The 21,212-nt window shown below is 42.6% G+C and overlaps 2 protein-coding genes across 2 annotated transcripts; one reads left to right on the plus strand and one right to left on the minus strand.

Moving 5' to 3' along the window:
• Positions 1 to 2,213: 2,213 nt before the first annotated feature.
• LOC101138028 (putative upstream-binding factor 1-like protein 6) lies at positions 2,214 to 4,550 on the minus strand. Its single transcript, XM_004031462.5, has 2 exons — positions 4,544 to 4,550; positions 2,214 to 3,709 (listed from the first exon to the last, which is right to left on the minus strand). The coding sequence occupies exons 1-2, from the start codon at positions 4,548 to 4,550 to the stop codon at positions 2,514 to 2,516; spliced, it is 1,203 nt and encodes a 400-aa protein (XP_004031510.4). The 3' UTR covers positions 2,214 to 2,513.
• Positions 4,551 to 11,339: 6,789 nt separating this feature from the next.
• COX5B (cytochrome c oxidase subunit 5B) lies at positions 11,340 to 14,108 on the plus strand. Its single transcript, XM_004031463.5, has 4 exons — positions 11,340 to 12,110; positions 12,987 to 13,060; positions 13,258 to 13,357; positions 13,910 to 14,108. The coding sequence occupies exons 1-4, from the start codon at positions 11,849 to 11,851 to the stop codon at positions 14,020 to 14,022; spliced, it is 549 nt and encodes a 182-aa protein (XP_004031511.4). The 5' UTR covers positions 11,340 to 11,848; the 3' UTR covers positions 14,023 to 14,108.
• Positions 14,109 to 21,212: the final 7,104 nt, after the last annotated feature.

Consider the following 21,212-nt stretch of genomic DNA (forward strand, 5'->3'; position numbering starts at 1 on the left):
AATCACAAGCAAAGTCCCAATTGCATTTGCACATCTCACCATCTAGCCTGAGCTATAGGCCTTACTACCACTTAGTGGCAAATGTGACTTACAGTATCTTCTAAATTGGAAGTAAAAAGAATCAGGTCTTTAATTTTGCAAACTTGATGTTAAGAAGTGAAACAAGGGTCATAATACGCAAATACATTTTCTAAATAAATTCAACCCATCAGCCATCTAGAATTCATGAAAAAATGGTGAAAATGCCTAAAACCCCAGAATCTGCAAGAAAATGAAAGTGTGATAGTAAATTTTATGTGTCAGCTTGAATTGGTCTCTGTAAAGTAGGTTTCCCTCCCCAGTAGCTCCTGAATAGAACAAAGGGCAGATGACAGAGGAGTTTGACCCTTTTGTTCCTGCCTCACTTCTTAAGCTAGTACATCTCATCTTATCTTCTCTTACCCTTGAACTGGGGTTTACATCATTGGCTTCCCTGGTCCCTAGGCCTTCAGACTCAGATTGAATGACACCGCTGGCTTTCCTAAGTGACCAGCTTGCAGATTGCAGATCATGGTATTTTTTGCCTCCACAATTTTGTCAGCCAATTCTTCTTAATAAAATTGGTCTTTCTGGGTGGGCGGATCACTTGAGGTCAGAAGTTCGAGACCAGCCTGGCCAACATAGCGAAGCCCTGTCTTTACTAAAAATACAAAAATTAGTCAGGCGTGGTGGCAGGTGCCTGTAATTCCAGCTACTTAGGAGGCTGAGGCAGGAGAATCGCTTCAATCTAGGAGGCGGATATTGCAGTGAGCCCAGATTACACCACTGCACTGCAGCCTGGGCAACAAGACACCCTATCTGTCTCTCTCTATCTCCTCTCTGTATTATTCTATCTCTCTCTCTGTCACTCTGTTTCTCTCTCTATTTTGGTGCTACTGTTTCTCTGAAGGATGATGACTAATACACTAAGGAAAAATTACATAAATATATGATAAATTTAACAAAATAAATTTGTTAAAAATCGATATACATTATAAAGTTAACCAAATAATAATAACAGTAAATAGCAATTTTCTTATTTTTTTGTAATTTATTTCAAATGTACACATCAGCATAATTTTCATGATTTTAAATCCTGTAAGCATTAGATTGAAAGTCAGAAGCAAGCCAAGAACATATTACTTTATTATTGCTTAACATTCTCCTGGATACTTTAATCTGATACATTTAGAGGTATAAAATGGTAAATATTTTCATTATTCTCTGAAACTTATTTACCTAGAAAAAACGTATAAATAAAAATTTACTAAGATATCTAGGGACAAAATAAACACATGATAGTCAATGGTTTTCATATAAAAAGTATACATCTACTTCTGTGATGCTTATGTTCATGAGAACAAAATATGAAAATAGCCAGAAATGTTTAAGAGAATGAAGGTATACTGAGAAGGCACTAACCTTAGGTTGATTTTCAAACATATTAGTAAACCAAAAAAAATTAAAACAATGTTATACTGGTGCATGAATTCATAGAGCAGATAGTGAAACAGAATAGTGTATTTATCTATATGTGTCTTTCTGTGCATCTTTCTATCAATCTTGAGGGCTTAAGGTGAGATTCACTTGCACCTGAGTCAGCAGAAAATATTTGGAGCTTCAAGAATATATGCAGATGGCACTTAGAGATACTGTACCCAATGTCATAAGGGATTCTGTGGAGGAGCTCATTCCGATGAAATAGGCAAGTTTTTATTTTGTAGTTTCATTTTTTTTTTTGGAAATGAGAAAGAAAAGTCTCAATGAAAGCTAAGAGTCAGACACATATATAGGAATATTGCTGCCTCTCCCAGGCATGCGAGTGACCAACTCCTTACTTCAGGGAGTGGAGGAGTGAGATATCAAGAGTACAACAATTTTCTTCAGACACCTACCCCACCTTTCATCAAATATCCCCAAGCCTAGACTAAGTGCAGGAGTCCTGAAAAACATTTCCACAGGGAAGGTCGGGGTCCCAGGCTCATGGGTGTCTTCTTACTGCCTTTAGCAGAACAAAAATGAGTAAAGCAAAGCTTCTTGCTTCAGAAATATTCAGTCTAATACAGTGTGTACCCTACACCTAATCATCGCTTCATTCCAGAAGCTTTAATTGCACAAAATTCACTGGGAAAGGGATGATATTTGTCTGTTTTTTAAGGATAAGGTTGGTATTGGCTCAAATTTATATTTATTCTCCCCAAAGAGTCCCTCCCAGGTTTGTAATCCTGATGTAAGAGGGTGCTGCACCAAGTTGCTTCTTTCCAACCTGTCCTACTTTGTGTAGAGGAGGAGAGCGGGGAAGAAGAAAAGAGAAAAAAAAAAGCAAAGAAGTAAAAAGAGGCAGAAGGAGAGTCCCTTTTCCTTGACACGGATGGCATGAATGGGCTTTTGCGGAGAAACTCTGCCTGACCCTGGAGTCTGAGTCAGGCAGAGTCTGAGTCAGGTGGAGTCCCAGTTAGAAGTCCTCTGAGGAAGCTACACTAGAGTCACTGCCCTCAGACATCAACTTCCATGTCTTCCCCACTGCTGCAGTCTAAAGAGTTACTGCTTTCTTCCTCTTCGCCATCTTTCTTCCTGTTCTCTTCTGGTTCCATGGAGACATGACAGTTTACCCAAATAGTCTGTGATGCATCTGTTCCTGCAGCCTGGAGCCCCTGCCCCTCCCCAAACCCTTCTTGCAGACCCTTTGCTGATGAGGACTGCGGATCTGTTTGTCTCAAGCTGGGGGCCGGGCCTCCCATCATCGCCATATTCTTACCCTTAGCATAGGTCGATTCTTTGTATGCAGCATAATCTTCAGGTGACAAAGTCTTGAGCCAGAGATCCAATTTCACTTTGTATTCCTTCTGCAGCAACTCAGTCTGGCTCTTGTAATGATCCTTCTGGCTCTGCGGGATGCGCTGCCAGCGTCTGCCAATCTCTACCATGCGCTCCCTCAGGGACAAATGTTGCAGCTCCTTACTTGACCAGGAATCTTGGTGAAACTTGTGGTATCCATTCATGGGGGGTTTCTGAGGCTCTCCGTGAAATTTTACCTTCTTGAAAAATTGATCCGTTTTTGGAAGAGACCTCACTTCTTCAATATTTTTCTGAACCTTCTTTTGCACTTTGGTTTGAACCCTCTTGAAGATATCAGATTTCTTGCCCTTCTGGTCTAAATCAGGGTGTTCTTCCCTGAATCGAGCAAGTTTTTCCTCAAATTCTTGCTTTTCCTTCCGGAAATCCTGAATATATTTCTGTTTCATCTGCTCTGGGAGCTCCTTGTATTTCTTTGACAGGATTTTGGTCAGTTCCTGGCTTCTCATCCCAGGGTACATTTGGGAGTACTGGGGCCAATTCTCCTTGAAGAAGCGGATATAAGCAGTAAGGGGCCTTTTTGGAAAGTCTGGATGGTTCCTGCCTTTTTGGCTTTTGTTTGTATTTTTAACACATTTCTTAGCTTCCAGGACTAATTTTTTCAAAGTGCTGAATTTTCTCAAGCTGCAAGAAATCTCTAACCATTTGAGTCTGCACATTTCACCAGAAAAGTTTTTAAAAGCTACTTTTCCCCAGTCCATGTGTGACTGAGTTGAGCTGAACGTGCCGTTGTCATCAGATGGGAGATTATTCTCCATGCATTCCAGTAACCTCCAGATGTCTGCATTGGACCAATGGCCTTGGCTTCTAGGCAAAGCCATTTTGATGTCTTTGGCTTACTTATAAGATCCCGGTTATGCAGACACCAGAGTAAGAACACAGAGTTCCTTACTTTTAAGAGTCAGTGGATGATTTCTTTCTGGAAGTCCTGCAGTATGTGTGATTCTGTATTTCTGAGGAGAAAGAAAAGAAAGTTACTCTGCTTCATTGGGATTAATGAAAAAAATTACACCCTATTTGTCATATGTCCCTTGTATAATTAACTTACTCTTAACGATATAAATAAAATATAGCCCATTTCTGAATGAAAATCCATATTTGCCTTTCATATGCCACATGAGCAATATTCAATATCTCCGCACCCCACCCCAGCCTTCTTTCTGCCAGATCTCACACGAACCGATCTTAAATTGAGTTGCATAAGGCAAACACCAGACCACTCACCACTTAAGAAGCTTAATAGAACAGAAATGCCCTGAAGACAGAGTCAAGAGTTAAAGTGGAAGGAGAAATGCCTAAACGGGAAAGACTGTTCATTCTACAGTGCCCTGAGTATGGCCATTTTCTAAGCACAGCCCAAATAGCCATAGCTAAAGGTGCAGATGAGAAGTTAAAGATGCAACAGGACAAGCCCAAGAGCTCCTCCAGACATGCATCCAACTTACCTTTTTATGAGGGAATGTGAACCTGTGATAAAAGACTGAATTAAAGATTCTCCAGGACCCATGCATGGGAATGAATGCTTTCTAGTGAACCATACCGCTTCTCCTTTTAAATATCAAGGATTTAATGACAATTATAAAACATTTCAATTTTATTTGGTTAACTGTTCATCATCTTTAAGCCTCAGTGAAAGTTTGACTTCCTCCGGAAAGTGCCTCCAAAATACCTGGCATTTTCCATTATAGAACTTGAAAACATGGCAGATCTGATAACTACTGCTTATTTTTTTTTAAATTTTATTTATTTATTTTTTTACCAATTTTGTTTTGCCTAAAGTAATTCCTCTGGGACATGATTTCCCAACTAATTCTCCAAATTCTCATAACTCTTTCACTAGTCTTTTTAGGATAATCTTCTATTCTAAGACAAAGCCTAACTTCAGTAAAATTGTGTACAAACACATACAACATTAAATTAAACCAGATCTTAAATAGAGGGTGCATAAGGAGTGTAACATGGGGACTTCGGGGGAAAATATGCATTAGAAGGGAAAGAGAACAGAGTTAAGATGCCAGTGGAGGTTGAAATTCTGAGAATGAGTTTCAGAATATGTGAGAATATTTTTGAGAACTATTTTTAATTCTCAGTAGAGTATAGAAGGATGTAGCCTTTGAATGATGTTAAAAATTCACTAGAAGTGTGAAGAATGTTATAATATCACATGCCTCAAAACACAAATTCCTTAATATACAGATTAAAATGTTTTAAAATATTGGATAATTCAAGTCCATATTTGAGGTAGAAGATAAAATAAAGAATAGGTCATATATCAAATTTATTATGTGAAAAAGACTTTTGGAAAATTGTTCATAATAAATGAAAATATAAATAAAAATTAAAATTTATAAAAAAGCATTAAAATAAACTGTGAAAAACTTAGAAGAGGGTAAACTTGAAAGTTATTGAATTTTTAACCTCAAAAATCTGAAGAAAAGTCAGTTCATTAGTGTCCTACAAAAAAAATTAAACAATAATATAACAGGAGAGTAATTAAGAAAAAAGTAACATTCACAAAGGAAAATAAAAAAATAAAAAAATATTTGATTTCATACTTTGTGTTTAAGATCAAAACATACTCTGAAATGGTTCAGGGATAAAAAGATGTCAAAATTCCAAATATATTGTAAGTGATGATTATAAAAAATAAATACATAAATAAATATAAGATGTATTCTAACTCGGAAAAAGGGGAAGTCACATAGACTTGATGTTAGAAAAGAGATGTGGAATACTCAGAATCTGAATTTAGGAAAAGAAGTACTGTCTTCCCAATTGTAAATGTTAGGATGATGCGTATAAAGCAGTGAAAATAAAAATACAGTTGTGTTTTTGTTGTTACGTGGCTCTTTTATGAGCCAGACATTGTTTCAAATTGCCAGTTAAAGAGCGTGGCCCCCCAAAATATGTGTCTAAGTCCTAACCCCTGAAACCTGTGAATATGACCTTTTGAAAATAGGATCTTTGCAGATGTAATTACCTTGGTAATCTCCTAATGAGATTAGTCTGGGTTTAGGGTGGGACCTAAGTCCAATGACTCGTATCATTATAGAAGAAATCAAAGGAGGATCTGAGACACATCGACAGCCATGTGGAGACAGAGGCAGAGACAGAGCTCACTGGAGCTATGCTGCCACAAGCCAATGAAAGCTAAATGTTCCCATCAGCCATCAGAAACCAGCAGACAGGGAGGGGCTGGATTTCTACTCAGAATCCCCAATGGGAACCAACTCTGTCAACATGTTGATTTTAAATTTTAGGTTTTCAGTATGTGAGAGAGCAAATTATTGTTTTATCTGTGATAGTTTATTACAGCAGCCCCAGCAAACTAAAATGCAAATGTTTTACACTTATTATTAATATCTTATTTTTCGCCTTGAATTTCTATGAGGTCATTTTATGCTTGCTGTTCTATTACTTCCATGATGAAACTGCGACCAGGTGTGGAGGCTCATGCCTGTAATCCCAGCACTTTAGGAGCCTAAGATGGCAGGATCACTTGAACTCAGGAGTTCAAGATAAGCCTGGGCAACAAGTGAGAAATCCCCTTAAAAAAAGAAATCTCTTAAAAAAAGAAAGAAAGAAGCTGGGAAATACTAAGAATTTATACAGGGCCAGGCACGGTGGCTCACGCCTGTAATTTCAACACTTTGGGAGGCTGAAGCAAGAAGATTGCTTGAGCTCAGGAGTTTGAGACCAGCCTGGGCAACATAGAGAGACCCCATCTCTAGAAAAACAAAAATTTAGCCAGACCCACACTTGTAGTGCCTGTAGTCCCAGCCACTCTGGAGGCTGAGGTGAGAGGATGGCTTGGGCACAGGAGGGCAAGACTTCAGTGAGCCTTGATTGTATCAGTGCACTTCAGACTAGGCAACAGAGTGAGACCCTATCTCAAAAAAATTAACCTTGTCAACTGTATGTGATTGCCCCCTTTTCTGTGTTAGAATACATCTTTTATTTGTTTACTTTTTACTTTTTATCATCATCACTTGTAAAATACTTAGAAGTTTAAGACATCCTTTTATCCTTGAACCATTTGAGGGTAAGTTTTGATCTTAAACATAATGTGTGGACTCCTGTGACTTTGTGAAGCTGTATGAATTCTTAATTTTTAATTTTTATTAATTTTTTTAATTTTTGTGACATGAAAAGTAAAAAATAAAAATAAATAAATAAAAATGTATAACCTTCACAAAGTCATGTTTTCTATTTTATAGAGTAAAAATATCAAAAAATAACAAGAGGCTTTGAAAAGAACATTCAAACAACAAAATAGATTTTAAGTTAAAAATACCATTACATAAATAAAAACTTCAGTGGAATATTAGGAAAATAAAAAAGTGCCTTTGAGCACTTTGAAAACTTTGCAGAGGACCAAGGCTGCATGAAACCTGAAGTTACAGACAGCACAGAACTTTTCATATTCTACAATAAATGTTTCCAATTAAATTCTAGATGTCATGCTATAGATAAAACTGTAAAATATCCAGGACTTTCTGTCCAGAAGTTCACAATTTTTATACACAAAGAAAAAAATTAAAGGAAATACTCACCTGAATATTCTATAACTGGTCTGAACAGTGCTTGCAGGAAAATTCATGCATTTGGCTCAGGAGTTGGGTGTCCTCTGGGCTTTCTGGATAACAGACGGTATTCTCTGAGATTTCCAGTCTAGCAAATTCCAAATGCCTCTATAAATAATAAGCCTTGCTTTTTGGAGGCCAATGTATTATAGGATCCTTAAAGCCCCTCCCTTATTAGGTTTCTGCAGTACAGAGGACCAATGAAAGGATTTACCCTTCCACCATTGTTTACATCAACTCAATTACTAATCTCTGTAAATAACCCTCTACAAATACCCTCTAGTTGTGGTTAGTGCTGGTTTATCTTGTCATTTATTTATTTATTTATTTATTTTGAGAGGGAGTCACCCTCTGTCATCCAGGCTGGAGTGCAATGGCATGATCTCGGCTCACCGCAACCTCTGCCTCCCAGGTTCAAGGGATTCCCCTGTCTCACCCTCCCAAGTTGTTCAGATTACAGGCATGTGCCACCAGGCCCGGCTGATTTTGTATTTTTAGTAGAGGCAGAGTTTCACCATGTTGGCCAGGCTGGTCTCGGACTCCTGACCTCCGGTGATCCGCCCGCTTTGGCCTCCCAAAGTGCTGGAATCACAGGTGTGAGCCACCATGCCTGGCTTTTGTCATTGATTATTAAACAACACCCACGTGGCAAATTCATGTTTGATTTTCTGGGGCCCCAAGTCTACTTTCATTTCTGCTCCCACATCTGATAGTATTTTTATATGATATTTGAATACATCATTCCATTCTTTGATAATTTCTGCCCTTTCCTCACTGAAATCTAGGATCTGCTACCATCTCACCTAGCTCATCGACATGTAAATCCCTTCAGTACTGATCAATTTCTACCAGTCTTTAGATTTGAAGATCAAAATGCTAATGACCATGATGGATGGTTTTGGAAAAAGACAAGTAGAGCCTCAATGTCTGGCACCTATGGCTGATTTAATTTTAAACTCAGGGAAATGAAATAGGTACTCTGCATAAAAAATATTCAGGTGATTTTATTTAAAGCATTTTTACTAAATTCAAACTAATCAAAAAAATCTTATTTAAATGACAACTTATTTTAATAATTTTTAAATTTTTATTTTTAATCAATACATAAAAATTGCACATATGTATGACATACGATATAATATTTTGATACATGTATAAATTGTGCATTGATCAAATTAGGGTTTGACAACCTCAGGCTTCATAATTTATGAAATAGACTTCTGCCATTTAAAAACTTTATATCTAAACTTACCAACTAGTAATTAACTGAACATATCAAATAAGATATTATTTAAAAGAGCCTAAACTAATAAAATGTTTAAATACATTTTGAGCTTTAAAATACAATAAATAAATATGACTTATTTTAGAAAAATTTTTTAAAAAATAGACAAAGGTGGATATAGACAAAAACATGTACAGAAAAATATCAAAAGGACTAAACCCCTTGGAGATTTTAATGGTAAAAGCTTGCTGATATTATTTTTAAAATTATCAACTTTTAAAAAAACATTTTATGGCCATTTGTTAATGAGCATAAGCTTCTACTGAAAATGAAATCTTTGCTTCTATAAGAATATACTCTCAGATATTGTATGAGAATATACTGCAGCATTGTATGAGAGGCAAAAAACTAGAAGCCTTCGGAATATTCATCAAGGGAGAATGGCTGGGTACATTAAAGTACATTCACAGTAGGGAATATTCTGCAGCCATCACATAAGTTAAGTTCTAGATGTATTGATCTGAAGGGATATCTACAAAATATATATATTTTTTGAGCCGGAGTCTTGCTCTGTCGCCCAGGCTGGAGTGCAATGATGTGATCTTGGCTCACTGCAACCTCTGCCTCCCGGGTGCAAGTGATTCTCCTGCCTTTGTCTCCCGCGTAGCCGGGATTACAGGCGCCCACCACCGCTCCCAGCTAATTTTTGTATTTTTAGTAGAGACAGGGTTTCAACATGTCGGCCAAGCTGGTTTTGAACTCCTGACCTCAGGTGATCTGCCCGCCTCAGCCTCCCAAAGTGCTAGGATTACAGGTGTGAGCCACCGCACCCAGCCTACAAAATATTTTTTAATGAAAGAAGCAACTTACTAAAACTTTGTATAGTAGTTATGTTTTTATATTTTATATTCATATATGCAGTGATGCTCAATGGGAATTTTGCAAATCCAGGGGGCATGTGGCAATGGCTGAAGATATTTTTGGTTATCATGTCAGGGAGGTGCTAATGACATAGGGTTAAATCCTACAATGCACAACCTCCCTCAAAGAATTATCAACCCAAGATGTCAGTTGTGCTGAGGTTGAGAAACTCTGTCATAGGGAAAGGAAAAAAAGGATAAGCACCAAACTGCTAGTTTTTTCCTTATATATGTGTGCTGTTCGACTTATAATGTACATTTATTTTGACAACTGAAAATTATCCTATAAAAATAATAGTAAGTTTATTGTGCTGGCAAAGACAATGATGGAGCAGAGGTGGCAGACTGTTCCCCAAGCCAACTGTTTCCAAAGGAGACCTGAGGGACTGGGTGTGAGTTGACAGTGGTAGGAGCTGGAAGCAGCAAGGGATGCGGGGACATCTGGGGAGCCTGGACCTGACCTTGGAGCTCACTCACACAATCTAAATAATCCCAGAGTGAGGCTGAGGTTTTCCTGAGTTGGATGAGGGCCTGCAAAAATTTCCTATTATTAGGCAAGCCTACTATGAGAGTGAGAAGCCTAAACTCAATTTCCATTTTATAGCCTGGAGTAAACCACTTCTGGTCAGGCAGCAGGGAATCATAACATATCAGAGCTGAATACCTCACTGGTTTGCTGAGGGGCAAGTTAGTAGGTGTTCCTCAGAAAGGGTTTTGTGGTCAATTAAGACAGGGAAACTCTGGCTTAAACTGCAGGTAAATTAAATAAGAGGTCTTTATTGCAAGCCTAATCAGAGCCTTTATTATGCTAGTGTCCATCTCCAAAAGGGTGGTCATCAAATGCAGGACCTCCCTGTCTTGACCAAGTCCTTTTTCTTGAGATCATGTCTTGAGACTTGGATGCCATGCAATACACTTTGGGAAATACTAACCTAGTTGAACGACAGTTTTACTGATGTAGAAATGGTGGCCCAAAGGATAAAAAGTGGCTGAACTAGCTGGTGGGGCTACTTTCCAGACCAATGCTTTTTTCTCCTGCCTAACACCTTAACCACAGTTGCAAATTAACTACAGATCCTTGGGGAACATTCCTCAGAATTTTCGCCCAATTCAATTTGGAGGGGTTGCAGTGGAAGTGAGGGAGAAGGGAGTAACAGTGAAGCCATTCGAAGCAAAAACCACCTTTAAAGAAATTTTGGCCTTAGAATACAGGTTTTTTTTTTTTTTTTTATTGGTGGAGGGGGCACCCAGGAAGACCAGACGTGCTCCTGTGAAGCAACGCTCCACCACGTCCTTTTGAAAATACTGTAGCCTGCATGAGACAGGTGGGAGCACCTAAGCCTTCAACTCTCCCCAAGTTGCCTCCAATTGACCTCACTGGGCCAGGAGAAGCCCTTATAAACTGGTTTTGTATACTCTATCCAAGTAGTAAATTTACTAAAATTACTGGATCCTACTATATACCAGACCTCTGCAAGGCACTGAAGATTCAATGATGAGCATTAATTCCCACTCTAAAGGGATTTTTCTATCTGGTAGGGAAACTCAGATACCGCATGCAGCTAGCCTGTCACAGGGCTATACTGACTAAAGCTCACCCTAAGAAATTTGCACATCTTAGCCTATGGGCAACGGGAAGCCATGGACGGAATATGTTTTCCGTTTCAAACAAGGAACTCCAGTCACAGCAGGCTCTAACTCCATTTCCTATTATCAACTCCCCTTCCTGCTCCTCCTCCCTTAGTAGCCTCAAAGAAGAGTGGCCACTTCCTTCACATCACCAGGGCCTTGGTCCTGGTATGGGGTCCCGCCCCCGGCCCTGTCCTCCTCCCCAGGCCGGGACCTCCGCGCCTCCCACACACAGTACAACTCTAACAGGAAACTGGGCCAGGACTGCAGGTAGGTCCCGTCCAATGCGACACGCTCGCGACGGCCCACGCACTGCCAGAACCAGCCCTGCCACTAACCAGCCTAGTAAGGAACGCAGTGATCTTTAGGAGCCCACTTCTAAATTCAAATCATTTGGGGTTCAGTAAGTCTCTTCACAGACGGGGACCTAATAGCTTCCATCAGCAGCCTCCACGTTTGCTGAACACGACTACGGGGCCAGACCCATAGGAACTCCAATGTGGTTCAGCCGCTCAACCAGGGACCAAAAAGACTTTCCCACCTCCCAGCGTTATTAAAGAGCAAACCCGCCCCCAAGCCTCAGCCACTACGCGGTGCAGAAAGAGGCAGAGCTGGGCATGCGCAATTTCCGCCCCCGCCACAGTCTTGGAAGTGCGCGGGCTCGAGGGCTGGGAGGAAGCGGAAAGCTGACCGGGAGGAGAAAGAAGCCCGCCCCCGGAAGGCCCGCCTGTCTCTGCAGCTTGTTCCCGGAAGTTTTGCTGCTAGTCGCGGACGCAATGGCTTCAAGGTTACTTCGCGGAGCTGGAACGCTGGCCGCGCAGGCCCTGAGGGCTCGCGGCCCCAGTGGCGCGGCCGCGGTGCGCTCCATGGCATCTGGAGGTACTCGGGTCTCCGGGCGTGCCAGGGACCAGAGTGTTGCTCTCCCAGGGTGGTCCCAGGGCGGCAAAGCGGCGCGGCTCGTGCAGCTTCTCGAGGTCCCAGTGGCCGCTTTACGGTCCCCAGTGCCTCAGGCACTGCAGGCATCTCCCTGTAATTCTGGACCGCTGCTCCTGCCGCTCCCCGAACTCACTCCGCTGCGAAAGTATCCTAAACGGAGGTGCCGGGTGACCTTGGGAGGGACCGGGACTGCCACCGGGATGGGGAGGGGTCCGGCCTCCCTTCAAACCTGCGCCCACCTCAAGCCGAGTGGGTTCTACATGCTTTTAGACAAATGTCGACAAATTTGCCTCGGTGGTTGGAGAAAGAAAAGCTCATAGGCCGGGCGCGGTGGTTCACAACTGTAATCCCAGCACTTTGGGAGGCCGAGGCGGACAGATCCCCTGAGGTCAGGAGCTCAAGACCAGCCTGGCCAACATGGTAAAACCCCGTTTCTACTAAAAATACAAAAATTAGCCGGGCGTGGTGGCGTGCGCCTGTAGTCCCAGCTACTCGGGAGGCTGAGGCAGGAGAATCGCTTAAACCCGGGAGGCGGAGGTTCCAGTGAGCCAACATCGCGCCATTGCACTCCAGCCTGGGCAACAAGAGCAAAACTCCGTCTCAAAAAAGAAAAAAAAAGCTCCCCCCAGTGCTGCCGCTTGTGTGGATGGGTACTTGGTGGTTCTTAGGGGACCATGGATGTGAGTAGCCTTTAGGAGCTTGTGAGCCTGCTAAAACTTATACAGAAGTTTCAGGGCAGCATTTTGCTTGATCATTTCTGTTTGTAGTTTTTCTATCAGTCATTTCAGTCAGCGTCATAATTCACGTATCTTCCTTTAGGTGGTGTTCCCACTGATGAAGAGCAGGCGACTGGGTTGGAGAGGGAGATCATGCTGGCTGCAAAGAAGGGACTGGTGAGAAACTCTCTTCTGTGTCTTCTGTGTAACTTACGGCCTTGGATGTGTTCATAGTGCTCTCCTCTCTGGGAGTATTTGATACAGGAAACTTGGCTTGTAGGAACAGTCCCCTGAGCTTCTGGAAGGTAGGGCTTATTTGGCCTAATGGTTCAATTCTTGTTTTTTTTCTGTTTTGTTTTTTGTTTTTTCTTCAGGACCCATACAATATACTGGCCCCAAAGGGAGCTTCAGGCACCAGGGAAGACCCTAATTTAGTCCCCTCCATCTCCAACAAGAGAATAGTAGGCTGCATCTGTAAGTACTTCACCTCTATTTTTTATCCACTTGCTTAATATATCCTACAGTAGTCTATAAGCTGCCTCAAATCTTCAGTGTGTGAGTGCATGTTGGTAAGTTTCTCTAAGGGTCTTGACACTCTCAAGCCTCATTATGCCTGATAGTTCATCCTTACTGGAAAGAAGCGCAGCACAGCGGTAAGACTGGCTCACTGGGAGTGCGGCATGAAGGAGTACCCACCCAGCAAATATTTATTGTTATACTGCTTCTATGCCAGGCATCATTTTAGACACTAGGGATACATACCAGAACGGACCCTGCTTTGCGTTCTACATAGGCAAGGGAATTGTTAGAATTTACAGTGACCTTGATACAAGGTCAGTTTACTCATAGGTGAACTCAGAGCCTCAATTTCTTCATCTGAAGAATGGGAGGAGGGCTTGAACTGATCTCTTAAGATATCAACCATAGTCTTACTTGTGTATCAGAGATGTCTGAGGAAAAGAAATTCATGTTGAAAGTCTCCCTTTCTAGGTTGGGTGACCATAAACCACCTTTTTTCCCTTTTAGGTGAAGAGGACAATACCAGCGTCGTCTGGTTTTGGCTGCACAAAGGCGAGGCCCAGCGATGCCCCCGCTGTGGAGCCCATTACAAGCTGGTGCCCCAGCAGCTGGCACACTGAGCACCTGCACTAAATTACTCAAAATGTGCTGTAAAGTTTCTTCTTTCCAGTAAAGACTAGCCATTGCATTGGCTCCTTCTCCCATAGATGGCTGGTCTTATTTCTTTCCCGTATTCTTTGGTAGGCATGGAATATTCTTATTTTGGGAAAAGCTGTCTGTTAATGCTAGCTTGCCATCCACTTACTGAAAGTGTATAACCAGTGTATAGTGCTTAGATTAATAATAAGAATAGATCGACAACCCGTAATGCAATGAATGGGACCACCTGGTATGAGAGAAAGGGGCGGGCTGAGGAGTCAGGCTGACAGGACTTAAAATATTGGCTCCATCATTTGGCTCTATCTCTGTGGACATGTTCTCTGGGGGTCAAGTACAACTACAAAAAGGTAAATACCTTATGAGGTGCTTAATATGTAAAGAGCTGAGCGGATAGTAGGTCCTCACAGTATCCTCATACAGACAGGGTGGCCTTGTGAAGAGAGTTTTGGGGATTTTGAAGTCTTGAGGGACCCAGGTGCAAAGTAAGAATTCATGGGGATACCAGCAGCAAAATTCAGAATATGGAACAATTTCAGAAATCACTGACCATGTTTCTTCAAATAAATTGCAAGGAGTGGGGGGAAAAGGTAGGGAGAACATGTGGAGAAACAGAAAAGGGAGATACCAGTCAGCAGCATGCACACCTTGTTTAGATCTTGATTTGAAAACAATTATAAAGGAAAAAAAATTGAGAAGAATTTGAACTCTGGATATTTGATATGTAGACATTTACCACCCTTTCAGGTATTTATATAGTTTTGTTTTGTTTTGTTTTGTTTTAATGCTTGAGATACGCACGGGAATAAGGGAGGGGAGAAATGCCAAAAAAGCCCACTTTAGCTGCTTCATACCTGTGACACCTTGGGACAAGTTAAAATCTCAAAAACCTCTTACCTACAAAATGGAAATACCTTTTCATTTTGTGTGGAGATTAGCCAGAGGTGGCTTCAGTTACTATCTTCACAAAATTGGTCGAAAGTAGGTATTTCAGTGGGAGCTGATAGTCAGAGAAAAGCCCCTTCCCCTCATCTTGCCCATCCTGAAGGTGTAGTCAAAAGCTATTGCTTCCATCCTTGTTGTTCATGACCTGTGTCCAGGAAATGCCCAAGCACTGACCTGCCATTTAAGGCCCTTTCCTCTGGGAAGGGGAGCTCTCAGATAACCCCCTGTGAAATCTAACCCCTACACGCCCATGAGATTAGTCTGTGCTGTCACTAAGCCCTCCTGTGTGGCTGGCCTGCCTTTCCCTTTCCATATCTCTTCCAACTCAAACTCGGCTGAGGGAGACTTTTGACTCCCCACATCATTAATCCAATCTGTTTTCTCCCTCCCTCATCTCCAAGTCTTTGCTTTTCTTTTTTAAAATTTAACCAATTTACTTGTAAAGAAAAATTGGCTGGGCATGGTGGCTCATGCCTGTAACCACAACACTTTGGGAGGCTGAGGTGGGAAGGACCACTTGAACCCAGGAGTTTGAGGCTTCAGTGAGCCATGACCGTGCCACTGCACTCCAGCCTGGGTGACAAAGCGAGACCTTGTCTCAAACCAAAAAAACAAGCGGAAAGAAAAATCTCCAGTACATTTCCAGACAGTGGCAGGCAGAATAATGATCCCCCAAAGATGTCCGCGTCATAAATCCCTAGAATCTGTGAATATGTTAGGTCACATAGCAAGAAGGAATTAAGACTACAGATGGAATTCAGGTTGCTAATCAGCTGACCTTAAAATAGTTATTCCCAGATTATCCAGGTGGATCCAAAAAGCACAAAAGAGGCAGAAGAGAGTCAGAGATGTGACTCAGAATGGTCGGAGAGATGCAATGTTGGTGGCTTTGAAGATGGAGGAAGGGGTCCACGAGCCAAGGAAGGCAAGTAGCTTCTAAAAGCTGGGACGGGCAAGGAAATGATACTCTAGTCTTCAGAAAGGAGTGAAGCCCTGCTGATACTTTGATTTCTGCCTAGTGAGACCCACATTAGACTTAGGAACCGTAAGATAATAACTAACTTGCTTTTTTGTTTTTTTGTTTTTTTTTTTTGAGACAGAGTCTTGCTCTGTTGCCCAGCCTGGAGTGCAGTGGCACGATCTTGGCTCACTGCAAGCTCCGCCTTCTGGGTACACACCACTCTCCCGCCTCAGCCTCCTGAATAGCTGGGACTACAGGCGCCCGCCACCACGCCCGGCTAATTTTTTTTTTTTTTTTAGTAGAGACAGGGTTTCACCGTGTTATCCAGGATGGTCTTGATCTCCTGACCTTGTGATCCGCCCGCCTCGGCCTCCCAAAGTGGTGGGATTACAGGTGTGAGCCACCGTGCCCGGCCATAAACTTGTGTTATTTTAAGCCACTAAGTTTGTGAGAATTTTCTGTGGCACCAATAGGAAAAGAATACACAGATCAATAAATCCAATCCCTGAGTCAGTAGGTCTCATATTTAGCTGCACCTTAGAATCACCTGGGGATCTTTTACAACTCCCAGTGCCCAGGCCACACCCAGACATTAAAATAGTATCTTGGGGTAGGACCCAAGCATCAGAAGTTTAAAGTTCCACAGGTGTTTCCAACAGCAAGGCTGAGAACTGCTTCAGGCTAACCATATGGAATAGCTCACTTCCTTGCCTCATGGTAACTGGGAGCCCTAGTGGTAGGGGGGAAAATATAATGTTCCCCACTAGGAGGACAAAACTTTTGCTTTTGGGTAGAAGTGGGCTCCATCTGAACCTCTGGCCACTTAGCAGCTTAAATTGGATGCCATCTCCACTCACCAAGGAAGAATATAAGCCTCACTCTAACTGTATTAAACTCTTTCCAAGTATACAAGGAAGAACTTTTTCCCAGGGCCATTTGAAAGTAAGGTGATCTGATGCCCCATCACACGCATGTTTATTTCTTACAAAGACATTCTCTTAATACCCACAACATGACCATCAAAATCACGAAACTACGATTTGTATATTTCTACCATCTAATCTTCAGACTCATTTAAGTTTTGCTAGAAGTTCCAATAACGTCTTCTATAGCAAAAGGAGTCAACTCAGAATCACGTGTTGCCCTTAGTTCCATCTGGAACAGTTCCTGTCTTTCCTTGACTATCGCAACCTTGACACTTTTAAGAATTATACCAACAACTTGGGTTTGTCTGTTTCACACTGGATTCAGGTTACGCATGGTGGGCAAGGAATGCTGCACCCTTCCTGGGAGGCACGTGATACCGACTTGTCCACTGCTGAGGAGGTTCACTTCCGTCACTTGATGAAGCTAATGTCTGCCAAACTTCACTGTGAAGTTGCTCTTTATTATCTTATGAGGCAGTACTTAGAAATGTCAATACCTTGTTCCTCATCAAACTTTCAGCTTACTAATTATCAGTATGGATTCATGCTTTCTTATTTTATTCAGTGGATTATAATCCATGGCTATCATTATTTATTTTTTGATGTTTAATTTGTTCCAAATTTGGCCAGCAGGAACCTCTTCAAGCTGGCTCCTGTGGCCTTTTGACATGCCTCTATCATTCTTTGAGCTTTTTTTTTTTTTTTTTTTGAGATGGAGTCTCGCTCTGTTGCCCAGGCTGGAGTGCAGTGGCGTGATCTTGGCTCACTGCAAGCTCCACCTCCTGGGTTCATGCCATTCTCCTGCCTCAGCCTCCTGAGTAGCTGGGACTACAGGCGCCAGGCACCACGCCTGGCTAATTTTTTGTATTTTTAGTACAGATGGGGTTTCACCGTGTTAGCCAGGATGGTCTCGATCTCTTGACCTCATGATCCGCCCGCCTCGGCCTCCCAAAGTGCTGGGATTATAGGCGTGAGCCACTGCGCCCAGCCTCTTTGAGCATTTCTTTTTATTTTCTGGAATAAAATGTTCCAGGCTTGTCTTCCAGGCTGTGAATAAACCCATGAGGAAGCTGCTATTATTACCATCCCCATAATAGAGATGGGGAAGCCTGGGGACAGCTCAGGAATACACAGCTAGCAACTTCTTGTGGCAAGATTGTGAACCCAGACCATAGCTCCAGACCCTGAGCTCTTTTCCCCCACCCCAACTTTTAAGTTATTATTTTTGAAACAGGGTCTTTGTCACCCAGGCTGGAGTGCAGTGGTTTGTTCATAGCTCACTGGAACCTCGAAATCCTGGGCTCAAGCAATCCTGCTGCCTCGGCCTCCCAAAGTGCTGGGATTACAGGCATGTGACACCACACGCAGCGCAATTTTCTATTTTAAAATAATTTTAGACTTACAGAAAAATTGCAAAAAATAATAGAGAGTTCCTACTTAACCTTCACTCAGTTTTCCTTAATGTTAACACCTGGCAGTACCATAGCATAATTATTGAAACCAGGAAATTAACACTGATGCAGTACTATGGACTAACCAGCAGACCTTATCATGATTTTGCTGGCTTTCCTGGTAAGGTCTTTTTTCCAACCTAGGATCTCACATTGCACTTGGTCTTTCCTTGTCCCCATGACCTGCCACTTTTGAACAAGGTAACTCTATTCATTTGTAGACTGCCCTCAGTTTGGGTTTGCCTACTGCTTGCTCCTGGTTAGATTGAGGTGATGCAAGAATACCAGAGGGAAAATCAGGCCCCTCTTAGTGCATCATCAAGAGACAATGACTTATGGCCAGGCCCAGTGGCTCACGCCTGTAATTCCAGCACTTTTGGAGGCTGAGACAGGCAGATAACTTAATGTCAGGAGTTCGAGACCAGCTTGGCTAACCTGGTGAAACCCCATCTCTACTAAAAATACAAAAATTGGCTGGGTGTGGTGGTGAGCGCCTGTAATCCCAGCTACTCAGGAGGCTGAGGCAGGAGAATCGCTTGAACCCAGGAGGTGGAGGTTGCAGTGAGCTGAGATCTCACCACTGCACTCCAGCCTGGGCAACATAGAGAGACTCCATCTCAAAAAAGCAAAGAAAAAAAGAGAGAATGACTTATGGCCGGGCTTGGTGGCTCATGCCTGTAATCCCAGTGCTTTGGGAGGCTGAGGCAGGAGGTGTACTTGAAGCCAGGAGTTTGAGACTCACCAGGGCAATAAAGTGAGACCCCCATCTCTACAAAAAAATAACTAGTGGGGTGTGGTGGTGCATACCTGTAGCCCCAGCACCTTGGAGGCTGAGGCAAGAGGATCCTGCGAGCCCAGGAGATGGAGGCTGCAGTGAGCCGTGATCGTGCCACTGCATTCCACTCTAGCCTCCACAGCAGAGTGAGATCCTCTTAAAAAAAAAGAGACAATGACTTATTACTGGAGATGTATACTCTGATTATTTGGTTAAGGTAGTGTCAATGTCTCTCCACCATAAAGTTACTATTTCTCCTTTTGTAATTAATAAGTATCTTGTAGAGGGATAGAGACAACACAAATGTCTTTACTTTTGCCCACTGATTTTTGTCTCCATTCTTACCTGCAACAATGATCACTATGGTGTTTCCTCAATGGTGACTTTTTTTCCACAATTCCTTTGACATCAATTGGAATTTTACCATAAGTGAGAACTGTCCCTTCTTCCCCATGTATACATTTATTCAGTTATTTATTTGCATGAGTATGACTCACACATATTTTATGCCATGGCTTATCATCCGTTACAGATTTGAGCATTGGGTGCTCCTTCTAGTTGGTTCTTGTGTCCTTTAGACAAGCCCTTCCCTTTTTCACTTCCTTACTTTATGGTACCACAGAATATTCCAAGCTCATCTATTATTTTCCGTTTCAGGGAATTGTCCCAGGGGAAATGTCATGTCCCCTACTAGGAGGACCAAACCTTTGCTCTTGGGTGGAAGTGGCTTCTATCTGAGCTTAGTTTAGAAAATGGAGCCCATCTTCCCTCACCAAGGAAGAACACAGGCCTCACACTAATGGTATTAAACTATTTACAAGTACAGAATAAAGAACTTTTTCCCAGAATGGTATTTAGAAACCAAGATCTGGACACTGTATGTGCTCATTGCTATTGTAGTGTCATTGCTTCCAGACCTTCCCAACAGACAGGGCTAGGAAATGCATGTGTATGTTCTAATGCTGGCTCTCACACACAGATGTGTGTGTATCTATCTGTATGTGTATTAAAACCATGACTTCATACTACCTCCAACTCCAATCCAACACAGGCTTCATTCCAGCTGTACTACCTTCCTCATCTGTAGCTTTTTCCAACAGTAAGAAGCTGGCAGAGTCTGAGCACTTAAACCTGCCAGAAGAGGGGGTACAAAGGATGGTGCTTTGCCTTAAAGGACAAGATTTTGACAGGCACAAGCGAAGGTCATTCCCATGGAGAGAACAGCATGCCTGAAGGCTAGCAGGCAAAGGACATGAGGGGTAAACCTAAAACAGGGAAGGAACAGATCTCAAGGGGCCTGAGTCAAACACAACATGTGGCTCACGTAGGTGGTTTTACCAGCATCACATCAATTGTTTCATGTCACCAGGCAGTGGAGAACCACTTGACACTTTGGAGTAGGAGGTGTCAGAACCAATCTTATCTGGGCTTTAGATCCACGAGCAAATAGACTGGGTGGCCAGGGAATGGAGCTGTGGTCATAACCTATGGTGGCAGTGGCTGTGCTGGAAAAGAAAGGACCAGTGGGAAAGGTACTACAGAAGAACCACACAACCTGGTGACTGACAGAGTGGGAGAGACAGGGAAGAGGAAAGCGTCGATGGATAAAGCTCTAACCTGGGAGGCAGGGAGCCAGTGGTGCCATGAACAGAGCCCTGTGGGAAGAACTGGTCTGGAGGGTGCCCTAATATGGAGTTCTCCATGCAAATTCTACTTTCCCTTTGAGGGCCAGTGCAAGCATAACTGCCTTGTGACCACAAAGCCTCACAAAACGCCTTGGCAGACAGGCCTCAGTACTCTCCTCACTCCTACCTCATCTCCTCAGTCCTGGGGCTGCCCTCACCCCCACAAACCCCAACTGCCTACAACACACTGCTCTGGTCACCATCTTTCTATGGCTGGCCACCCATCTCCCAGAACACAGCTAACAATCCTCCACGTGCCAGCTCAACCCACCTTTTTCGTTCATCTCACACAATGGCCACAGACCACTGACCCTTCCCTGCTGACTGGGCATTGGGTCCCTGCCTTCCTCTCCAGCCCCACTGGTCCCAGGTGCTTCTTTGGGCTCTCACATCTGCATAGAATGCCTTCC

This window comes from Gorilla gorilla, chromosome 12, assembly GCF_029281585.2.
Source record: "Gorilla gorilla gorilla isolate KB3781 chromosome 12, NHGRI_mGorGor1-v2.1_pri, whole genome shotgun sequence".
Taxonomy (NCBI): domain Eukaryota; kingdom Metazoa; phylum Chordata; class Mammalia; order Primates; family Hominidae; genus Gorilla; species Gorilla gorilla.

What these genes read in the sequence shown, in the direction of transcription:
- COX5B (XM_004031463.5), top strand. Translation starts at nt 11,849, where the DNA reads ATGCGCAATTTCCGCCCCCGCCACAGTCTTGGAAGTGCGCGGGCTCGA. An exon ending in GCGCTCCATGGCATCTGGAG is followed by an intron (nt 12,111 to 12,986) that starts GTACTCGGGTCT and finishes ATCTTCCTTTAG; the next exon opens with GTGGTGTTCCCACTGATGAA. An exon ending in TGGCTGCAAAGAAGGGACTG is followed by an intron (nt 13,061 to 13,257) that starts GTGAGAAACTCT and finishes TTTTTTCTTCAG; the next exon opens with GACCCATACAATATACTGGC.